This window comes from Octopus bimaculoides, chromosome 11 (assembly GCF_046866305.1).
Source record: "Octopus bimaculoides isolate indiv1 chromosome 11, ASM4686630v1, whole genome shotgun sequence".
NCBI classification, from domain to species: Eukaryota; Metazoa; Mollusca; class Cephalopoda; order Octopoda; family Octopodidae; genus Octopus; species Octopus bimaculoides.
This window is the reverse complement of record NC_142938.1, coordinates 52161228-52172979: the sequence shown is the minus strand read 5'-3', so window position 1 is coordinate 52172979 and position 11752 is coordinate 52161228. Positions and strand designations below refer to the sequence as shown.

Genomic DNA, 11752 nt, shown 5'->3' with positions numbered 1-11752 from the left:
TTGTAAACATGCAACAATTTGGAATGACTTAAATGGGTCTTTATTGAGGAATAAAGAACGATGCCAGAATGCTTTGCAATGACAATTTGAGTCACTTCCGGTAACAACATTGACACGTGATTTCTTTGTAAACATGCAACAATTTGGAATGACTTAAATGGGTCTTTATTGAGGAATAAAGAACGATGGATAAGACGATTTCGTAGAAAAACAGGTAAGATGTTTGGCATACCTACACTAATGTGCACCCCATATGATTTTGTTTCCTCATAACTCTCAGAAAAATGAATATTTTTGAATGAAATTTCCAACTACCTTTCAGATGGTGTAGATTACGATTATCTCGAAATTTAAAGAGAAAATTGGCGGGTGCGCACACATACATACTGATACATGTCACTTAGTTTTTTTCCGAAATTTCAAGTTTCATTTTGTAGATAAATATTGGATGTGTGTCGGTATGTCTATGTGTGCACCCGCCAATTTTCATTTTCTCTTTAAATTTCGGAATAATCGTAATCTACACCATCTGAAAGGTAGTTGCTGGAAATTTCATTAAAATATATCCATTTTTTTCCGAAAGTTATGAGGAAAGAAATTCGGGGTGGGAGGCACAGGTGTGTTGGTATGCACCTTAAGCATCTCTCAAAAAAATATATCAAAACCTAGTGGCAGCTCCTAGATAGAATTAGTGGCGGTGCTGCTTCAGAAAATTTTTAGCCATTGTTTTAATATTGTGTAAAAGGAAACAAACATATAAAACATAAACTTGATTGGGTCGCGTTTTAGCCACTGCCTTGTAGTGTGTTTAATTTGTTCACTGAACGCCACCGTAAATTTTCCCTTGTTTTTTCAAAAATCTCCCCATAATCACAAAATAAGGGGGTGGGGAATGAGCCCTATTTTTCAAATCCTGGCAGCAACGCTGAAGCTGGAAGCAGGATAATAATCTAATTCTACACTTTATCACATTCGAGGGATCTTTCTGATTTGGCGGGCGCCACTTGTTTTCTTAACGAAACACTTTCAAACTTGGGACACTGGTAGAATGTGTCATATAAAACATCTTTTACTCTTAGTGTTATTGAGAAAATTTTATCTTTTTAAAGTTATTTCGTGTTAAAATTGTTGTATTTCGGTAATTTCAACCAATCACTGACGTCTATTGAGGTGAAAACAATTACTGCTGTGGAATGTAAACAACACGTTCTAGCGGTGTAATAGGATCCTTTTTTCCCTTGAATAAAATTAGTGCCGTTGTTTGTCAACAACAACTATCAGCGGTACTGTTATTTATGACATCGTTCGTGCGTTTGTACTGGTTTTAGGGTTATGAGTATTTTTGCCAAATTTGGTGAAAAATTTGTGGCGGTGTATTGAACAGATTTTCACCAAATTTGGCAAAAATATTCATAACCCTAACCCTAACCCTAAAACTATATTATTGTTCTTGTTCCACCTTTCTTTTTGGCTGTTTCAGTATACTAATCAACATTCTCTGATATTTCTACAGTTTCTGTCAGCCAAATTTCATTGACAAGACTCTGGTCAACCCAAAGGCTATGGCAGAAGACTCTTGCCCAAAATTCCATGCAATGAAATTGAATCTGAAACCAAAGAGTTGCCAAACAAAATAAATGTCTTACCACTCAGCTGTCCCTGCACCCACTGAAGGATGCTCACACAAAAATATACTGGAGAAATTTATTGTACATTTGAATAAATCTTTTTAATTTATTTGTTATTAAATAAAATGTGATTTGTTTTTACTTGTATGTAATGCTATATACATGAATTGTGCTATCATTGTGTCATGAAGGTGCATGGCTCAGTGGTTAGAGTGTCAGGCTCAAAATTACGAGGTAATGAGTTTGATTCCCAGACCAGGCTGTATGTTGTGTTCTTGATTAAGACACTTTATTTCCCGTTGCTCCAGTTCAGTCAGCTGTAGAAATGAGTTGCAACATCACTGGTCTAAAGCTGTATCGGCCTTTGCCTTTCCCTTGGATAACATCAGTGGCATGAGGAGGGGAGGCTGATATGCATGGGTGACTGCTAGTCTTCCATAAACAACCTTGCTGGGACTTATACCTCAGAAGATAACTTTGTAGGTGCAATCCCATGATCAGTCATGACCAAAGGTCTTCACCCTTTCTTACCCTGTCAATCAATAAGTGACACAAAATATTTATTCAACTACTCTATCAACAACTAATTTGTGTATTTCAGTGATGGAGCATGCAAGAAAGGAGACAGCACTGGAATGGACATGTGATGCATATGGAAGAGGACAGCCATAAAGAGAAGTGTTGGTTGCTTAATGCGGATGGAGCTTGCAAATGAGGGAGATCAAAGAAGACATGGGCTGACATGGTGAAGGCTGATCTCTCTGGACGTCAAATCTCATAGAAGAGATGAAAAAGGCCTGGGATAACTAGCAATATGAGATTCCCAAGAAGATCAGACTGTACCACCGGTGGGATGTGTGCCACCAGCGGAAAAGGCTCCGTCAGTGTGAAGTGTGCCACTGATGGAGCAGCTTGAGGCCCCTTCCCGTGAGGAGGAGAGTTTGTCCTCCTTTATCATGAGGGAGGGCCTGTAGAAGACTTTTTGGACGGCCTGGGTGACCAAAAACATAGGTACTCGGACTGCACAGGCAGTTCAATATGGCCTCCGCAGGTGGCTGTGGAGGTAATACAACATGCAGTTTTGTCAAGGGTCATGGTGACCCTTGACAAGAAAAATTTTGCATTCCTTTTCGCAGACCCCGACTTGTCGGTGCAGAGTTGTCTGCAGGCGGCAAGTCAACTTACTTGGGGACTCCAATGTGGAGGACTAATTTCTTAAATTGTAAGAGGTTTGTAACCTCATATTTTGTAATTCACAGGAAGAAGAATTTACAGATATTGAAAATTTTGAGGACTAAAGTTTTTATTGTAAGAGGTGTAAAAGTCTCGTTTAAATTGTAAGAGGTTTGTAGCCTCATATTCTGTAATTTACAGGAGAGAACATTGTTTTAGGGAGACGAGGGGTCGGCAGGCACCACTCGTCTCCCTCATTTTATCATTTAATTTTATTATCATTCATCTCATTAATGTACTAGTCTAGCCTGCAACTGCTTCTTCTGTGTAATGCCCTGGTGGCAAATCATATGAAATAAAGAAGATCAGATCAGACTGTGTCAGTGAAAGTGTGATTCAGGGAGCACAATGTGTGTGTGTGTATATATATATATATATTTATACACATATATACTAGCTTATAAACCGCCCTATCAGGTGGCTTTTAAGCTACTAACCCTGAATGGAATGATCTGCAAACAGATCTCTGACTTGTTTTGGAGTATTTGTTGCAATTGCCCCCTCCAGTGTCATATCCCAGTAATGATCATATTCATCATATTCATCGTAAAAAAATCATGTAAAAAAAATTGCCAAAGACAATTGCAGTAATGGAAACACAGGGATCCAAAATTTCAGGATTGCAGGTCTGGATTTGGCCCAGAATGTTTTTAATTTACTCACGGATTATAAAAATTGTTACCATGCAAAAATATTTGTCACAAAAAGTCACGTAAAAAATCATCGAAAATAATCACAGTAATGAAAAATTGGGAATCCAAAATTCCAGGATTGTGGGTCTGGATTCGGCCCGGAATGTTTTTAATTTACTCACAGAGGCAGCCTGATTCCAAAATGGTATGATATGTTGGGCTATGGCCTCTTGGAGTAAAGTTGAAAAAGGGTGACACACTGACCTTCACATTTATTATATTATATTAAGGCGGTGAGCTGGCAGAATTGTTAGCACGCCAGGTAAAATGCTTAGCGGTATTTTGTCTGCCATTAGGTTTGGAGTTCGAATTCCACAGAGGTTGATTTTGTCTTTCATCCTTTCGGGGTTGATAAAATTAGTACCAGTTACATACTGGATTAATGTAATCAACTTAATCCCTTCCCCCAAAAAAATTTGAGGCCTTGTGCTTCCAGTAGAAAGGTTTTATTAAAGTTGAAAAAGTGTGACACACTGACATTCACATTTATTATATTAGATATGTTTAATTTGGGGGAAACTTTATTTCAGTTAAAGTGTATTTTATGTGTGTGTGTATGTATTAAAGAAAGCAAAAATAAAACGAAAATGACAGTGTTCAGTACATTGGCAACAGGAATTTATCAACGAGACATGGTTAAACCAAGTTGTACATCATCTCCCTCTTTCTCTCTCTTTTATTATTACTCCTACTGCCACTGTCAACACTACTACTTTTAATTAAACATCATCAACTCTCCCTAAATTTCTTTGTTTCTCTTTCCCTCCCTCTCTTTCTCTCTGTCTATCTTTGCCACTGCCCTCACCTTCTCTCTGCCTACTATTACTCTCACCCCAGCATGAGGAATAGTAGAAGTGTCACTGAATAGTGAGAAAGGGGCTCTATGTGTGACCCACTACATTCCTGGTGTGGTTGGCATTAGGAAGGGCATCCAGCTTTAGAAACCATGCCAAATCAAACTGGAACCTGATGCAGCTCCCCAGGCTACCAGTTTTTAGTCAAACCATCCAATCCATGCCAACATGGAAAACAGATGTTAAATGATGATGATGGTGATGTGTATGTGTGCGTGTGTGTGTGTGTGTGTGCACAACTGCACCTCAATCATCATCCAATTTCCTTCTCAAGACATCCCCACCACCCAACGTCTCTCTAACTGCAGTATTCTGCTGCTGTAATTAAATGAATAGAACTTCATGCTTCAGTTTTCCCCTGGGAACACTTAAACCCTCTTACCATATGGAATCATTTCACTTACCACCCATCTTTCATTCTTAAAACCATCCTCTCCACTCACATTTTATATTCATCACCTTCCTCCACCACCATACATCCCTCTTCCCATTCACCACATCGGTAAATTCTCATTTAAACCTCAATAATACCTACGATGATGATGACAACTCCTGTAACACAGACTTTTTAGTGATGAGCGAGAGTGCAGTTTGACAGTGAATTAACATACGAGGAGGTAGAAGATACTAATTCTGTTGAGAAAGTTGGATGGTCAGTGTCGACAGCCAACTCCAAACGAGAAGATAGCAGTAGAAACAAAATAGCAAGTGACGAGGTCAGCAACCCTATTTCTGCCCGTAACTGAAGTTGGTGAAGAAGAGTTAAGAGATGGGATGAACAAAGCTACCTTTTCCATTACGCAACGAGTTTAAAATTTCATCGTGGTCGATTGACCTGCTAGAAGTAGCAGACAAATCAATCCTTGTATGAGAGAAAAGTCACCAATGTTAGGGAACGATATATTGGTTAGTATATTTCTAATCGTTTCTAAGGTGGCGAACTGGCATAATCGTTAGCACACCGGATAAAATGTTTAGAGGCGTTTCGTCTGTTCAAATTCCACCAAGGTTGAATTTGCGTTCTCATCCTTTCGGGGTCGATAGAGTAAGTACCACAGTTGAGCACTGCAGTCGATGTAATTAGCTAGTCCCCTTCCCCACAAATTTCAGAACTTGTGCCTATAACAGAAAAGATATTTCTTGAGTTCCTTTCAAAGGACAGCATAGACTAGAGAGGAATCACAGATATGCTCGATCAGGGTTAACCTGGCGCTAAATAGTAACGCGTAAAAGATGTGATAACTCCAATGCGGGACCTTTAAAAAAAATACGTATCTAAGAATTTTTTTTTTATTATTATTCTTTCAGTTCAAAATGCATCTTAAAGACAGATTTTTCGACAAAAAAATTAATGTTGTATTTTTGTATCAACTGTAATTAAAAACAATTATAAACAGCTGATTCTCCTTCCTCCGAAAATACGGCTATGTAAATTTCACCAGAAATTAGTCAAAAGCATCATTAAATGATTCGGTGTTAGTAACACGTGTTGGAGGTAAGTCAGTCACACTGTCTTTTATTTCTTGATTAATTCACTGTTATTAATGGTTGTAATTTACTTTATTCGTGAAATTATGAACTTGCAGACAGGTTACATTGATGCTGTGATAATTGTCATGAAAGTATAACTATATTAATGAACTTGTTTTACCCTGTATGGATCTCCAGCTTTGTTGATTTTTGTTATCTAAATAGTTTTTACTTTTTGTTTTACCATTGATTAGATATTTAATGAGCATTTGTTTATGTGTGTAAATGTTAGTTACAATATTAAATGGATGTATTTATGAATTCGAGTGAAATTGCCATGGGGAAGATGATAGTGAAGAAATTAGGAATTAGAAAACGGATTTTATAAATATTGGAAGAATATTTTGAAACCTACTGCCAATATTCTCAATTGGCACCACCGTTTATTCAACACCTACGGTCTTGTAAGGTGGCGAGCTGACAGAATCGTTAGCACGCCGGCTAGAATATTTAGCGGCATTTCTTCTGTCCTTACATTTTGAGTTAAAATTCCGCCGAGGTCTACTTTGCCTTTCATCCTTTCGGGGTCTATAAAATAAGTTTCCTCTTGGATCACATTACAATCCAATATATAGTCACAGTTATATGTTGGTTCAGAATACATATTAAAATTGAGAATTATGGAAATATTTGCAAAGTTATTGTATAACAAAACAGGAAATACTACCCCAAAATTTCCAATTTCGTTATACAGATATGTGTTTAGAAAAAGGTGGTGCAAGAAGTACAAACCCCATTCTCTCTTCAGTTGTTCATCCGTAAACTCCTAGATATAACTAACCCAGTTCTATGTACAACCAAATATCCAGCTTTTGTCAATAAAATAAAATTTAAACAATTATTACAACCATTCCTCATCCCTGTATCACTTTAAATGTTTTTTGTATATCTTAAACTGAATAATGTTTGTACTTTATTTTGGTTCCACATCTAAATCATTCCACAAATGCACCCCATTGGTTGAAATATACATATTCTTTGCTGTAGAATGAACGCAGATTTCTTTCGGTTAAAATTTCCTCTTAAATTACAATCTTACATTAACATCAAAGAACATTTTGAACTAAGGGCATGTTTCTAGACACTCCACATTGTTAACCAACCTTCTGTAATGTGCAGAATGGCTGACTAACTTTGCTTTGTATTTCCCAAACAGTTGATTGTCCTAAACTCATTAAAGTTATGTTGATTGTTCAAGAAGTGTTACAAGTCAAAATTAAACTATAATTAATTAGTCAGTTGATAAAAGCATTGAAAATATGATTTGGTAGAATTATTTAATTAGAAAGAAAAAAATATTTAATAAGAGTTGAGGTTATTTTGATTTGTTTGTGACTAATTTGCAGCAATATTATTTTTAAATACTTTTAGGTTGTTTAAATTTGAACTTGAATAAGTTTGGTTGGGCCTGAAAATGTCTTGGATACAGCCTCCTAACAAAACTGTAAAAATACTTAAAAATATAAATTGAACAATGGACAATTGAATTCTCATACCTCTCTAATGTGCATTGACAAATAATTGTTCTGTGTGCTAACTTTAATAATTTAATTTAAATTTATTTTTATCAAAAAATATATCTAACTAGGCGCAGGAGTGGCTGTGTGGTAAGTAGCTTGCTTACAAACCACATGGTTCCGGGTTCAGTCCCACTGCGTGGTGCCTTGGGCGAGTGTCTTCCACTATAGCCTCGGGCCAACCAAAGCCTTGTGAGTGGATTTGGTAGATGGAAACTGAAAGAAGCCCGTCGTATATATATGTCTGTGTTTATGTCCCCGTAACTTAGCGGTTCGGCAAAAGAGACCGATAGAATAAGTACTAGGCTTACAAAGAATGTCCTGGGGTCGATTTGCTCGACTAGAGGCGGTGCTCCAGCATGGCCGCAGTCAAATGACTGAAACAAGTAAAAGAGTTAAGAGTTAAACTTGAAGATTTTAGAAGCAGGGAACAAAATATTTCTCTTAAAAGAACTATTTTTTGTTCCATGTTTACCAGTCTCCACAGATTGAAGCTTTTACTAAAAAAAAAAAAAAAAGACTAAATCTATTTACTTTCTTTTCAGAATCAACATCAACAAAACATGGCAGATGAACGGTTCTCTCATATTTCTAAGGATCCTCGCTTTGGAGCTGTTCCAGTGAAAGAGAGGAAAGTTAAAATAGATCAACGTTTCCAGAGTATGTTTAAAGATGAACGCTTTAACTATAAATATAGCCTTGACAAGCGTGGTCGCCCATTCCGCAGCAGTACCAGTGAGAATCTTCGACGTTACTACGATCTGTCAGACGACTCGTCTGATGAATCTGAAGAAGATGAAACACTTCCGGATACTACTAAGGTAAAACAGAAAACATCAAAGCAGAAAAATGAAGTTGCTGCCAACAAGTTAAAATCTAAAAAGGGTATTCCAGATAATTCTGAAGTCTTGGAAAAAATGAAGAACAGTAATTTGAATGATAAACAAAAGTCACCAGTTCTTGTTGAAAGTGAAAAGGAAAGGAAATCTTGTCATTTAAAAGAACCAAGTAAAAAGGACATTGAAGAAGGTAATTAATATAAATGTTAATTACAGCTCTAAGTAATAGCAAAAGTGGAAGGGAAACTTTTTTGGTTCAAGATCATTGTGTGTGAGGGGGAGAGAGAAATTGTGTTATGTACTGCTGTCTCTAAGAATGAGAGTATTGATTGTTTTGTTTTTCTTGAAGAATAAAGATCTATTGTGGGAATTGGAAATCCATTCCCTCCATGCCACACACAAATTAAACATTTCTAAACCCATCACCTATAAATATAACATCCATTTCTTTATTAATTTGAGGATTACCATCACCCTCTCTTTCCTATAATTCTGCTTCTCTTCCCTCCAAAAAGTAGGGTAAAAAGAAACAAATCAACATAGTGTAAGGAGGAAGGGATTCTCTTAAGTTTTATTGAGAGTGAAACCACTTATCTGGGCTCAATGTAGGAATACATGGAGACAGAGGATTTTGTTGTTGAGCTGGGACAAAGCAACTTCTCTAGAATTGTACCAGGAGAAAATATAGCCAGTGTGATCTGTAAAGTTGTTGATGAAAGGAAGGGTAACAAGGCATAGAAGCCATGCCAAGACATGTTATGAATGAATTAGATGTGGTCCCTGATCCATCAAGAAGGACAGTGACTTCATAATACCAAACCTATGACAACTCATCCATCCCATGCCAGCATGGAAAAAGCAATGTAAAATAATGACGTACAAAATTTTCTGGCTGTATTCCTAGAAATTGTTCTGTTGCTCAGTGGGAATGAAGTAGGTAGGAACCTCATCTCTGCAATGTTACTGAATCTGTTTAGTTTCCCTACATTGTGCTGGTGGCATGCAATAAGTACCATTCATGCGTGGGTCGTTGCCAGTGCTGCTTGCACTGGCTCCCCGTGCCGGTGGCATGTAAAAAGCACCATCCGAACATGGTCAATGCCAGTACCACCTGACTGGCTCCCGTGTGCCGGTGACATGTAAAATGCACCCACTACACTCTCGGAATGGTTGGCGTTAAGAAGAGCAGCCAGCTGTAGAAACATTGCCAGATCAGATTGGAGCCTGGTGCAGCCTCCTAACTTGCCAGTCCCCAGTCAAACTGTCAAAACCTATGCAAGCATGGAAAACGGACGTTAAACGATGATGATGATGGTTGTGATGATAAAATAATAAAGGAAGGCCTCTAATCAGTTGTATGTCTTATAGAAAATGTAGTCATTAGATCTAGCTTTTTAAAAACTAATATTAATGGTTAGTAATTAGAAAACAAGAGAGTCATTGTTGATAGAAAATAGTCTTTTCATGATTATTCACTTTGAAGGTGATGCTACATCCTCCATTGTGTGTTCTGAAATTGAATACTTACCCAAACAGTCTAACGTCAACTCACTGTAAATATCTCTAGTGACATGTTGGCATTTATTTCGCTTCGTTATTATCAATCAATAAAACATCAACAAATTGTGTTGCCATTTATATCAATTACATTTTATTTTCCTTTTCTTTCTATGAAAGACTTACATTTATTCTTTTTTAATTCAAATCTAAGAAATGTATTTTATAATTTAAAACACTTTTTGCATGTATTTTTCACAGAAAGTGATGAAGATGATGATGATGCTGACCATGATGATGAGGATGGCAGTGATGATGCTGAAGATGATGATGATGATGACCAGGATGAATCAGGCATGCTTTTTTTTTTTCTAACCTTTTTTTGTGTTACAGTGGTTTATATTTTCATTTTCTAAGTAAGGTTAGTTCTCATATCCTTTCCAAAGGATTAGCTAACCTTGGTTAATAAATGGACAAAACATGGTAAGGACGGAATCTATAGTAGTAGAAAAAGTGGGTTTCAATGAGAATTTTGTTCAGACACTTGAAATACAGTAGGTCAGACTACAGTCTACTGGTATGGCTACACTGTTGTAAGTGAAAATATTTGACTTGCTGCATTTTTTTGTGTGTAAGTAAGTAAAAGTATATTGTCTGAAAGTAATATAGTGCATATTTGGGTTTATTTAAGTATTTCTATCTTCTCTCTTCAAGTAGCACTATTTGCACAGATTCCTGCAACTCTCTGTTGCCACCCGATTCTATTATTCGTATTTCAATTGAGAGCTTGAGTCATAATGAATCTTTCATTAGCTGATTACACAACCATGGACATCACGTCTGTGGATGCATTGCAGTTACTCTCTTGAGAGATCTTGGTGATTCTGACTGTTGACCTAGGATTCCTCTGTTTAGCTTCAATGTGAGAAGCATCATTGACTCAGTTGAGCTCTTACACTACCTATTCACAATCTGCCATGCTGCAGTCTCATGAGTTCGTCATATCCCTGGCAGGGTAGCTGAACGGGTGCTATGCCTTGCCTAAGGGCAACCCATAACTATTCAGGGCAAAGTCCTCACTCCGTGAGGCATTTTCCAAAGTACCTGCATACCCAAGTTTGTATCTATTTAAAGCTTAAGTTGCATCATTTCATCCAGTTGAATGTTGCCTCATGTTTCATGGTTACTTCAGTCTATTGCAAACATAGAGATAAGAGTTCAGCCTGAGGTTTATCATCACCCCATATATCATGACTTTAACCATAGGTCACTGACTTGAAGCTTAGTTTATCTTTATGATTGTAACTGAAGGCCAGTGTTAGTCTCACACTTATTTTGGAAATGCATTGGTTTTTTTTAATTTTAGTTTTTTACTATTTCATTTGCATTTAATTTATATTTTTATGCTTATATTTTATGAATTTTATTTTCTCCATTTTATTTAGGTTTAGGAAGTGGTCAAGATTTGGCTCGAGGCATCGGTAATGAAAGTAGCTCATCAGATGATTCTGATTTTGACTCACTAGATGGTTAGTAAGTTCTTTTGTATTTATTATTTTTGTGGTGGTGGTGGGGTCTCAGTAGTTGCTAATTTTCCAAGATATTTTATCTGGGTTCTTATTATGTTCTATGCATAGAATATTGCATGGTGGTGTTGTTTTGTTCCAGGTCAGCTCTTATGAAGCAGACCTGTGAGCATAAGTTTCCAATCCTCACCACCCTGTCCTTCTATGGTGCATTGCATATCTGCTACTAAATAATCCATTGTGTTCATCCCTTCAGAAGATTGCAAAGTGTGATTTGAGGGAGGTTTGGTCGTTAATTTTAGTAGATAAAACGACCACCTAGAGGCTCGTTCATTGTCTTATAATGCATCTAAAGGTTGCTGGAGATGGTGATAATCTTAATGAACTGAACTGGACTGGATGCTGAATGTTGATGCGTACCTGTTGTGAGCTTAAA

At 37.0% G+C, this 11752-nt stretch overlaps 1 protein-coding gene across 2 annotated transcripts in view; it reads left to right on the top strand.

Annotated features, from left to right (window-relative positions):
* Positions 1 to 4: 4 nt before the first annotated feature.
* The window catches only part of LOC106873914 (ESF1 homolog), a 33090-nt gene continuing 21342 nt past the window's right edge, over positions 5 to 11752 (top strand). Inside the window, exons 1-4 of one of the 2 annotated variants that reach the window (XM_089360010.1) lie at positions 5 to 214; positions 8000 to 8483; positions 10052 to 10144; positions 11236 to 11319. In XM_089360010.1, coding sequence (XP_089216136.1) covers positions 8018 to 8483; positions 10052 to 10144; positions 11236 to 11319 — 643 coding nt within the window. In that variant the 5' untranslated portion in view covers positions 5 to 214; positions 8000 to 8017. Of the gene's footprint in view, positions 215 to 5864; positions 5903 to 7999; positions 8484 to 10051; positions 10145 to 11235; positions 11320 to 11752 lie in introns of those variants that run through there. The other variant, XM_089360009.1, reaches the window with a different exon arrangement.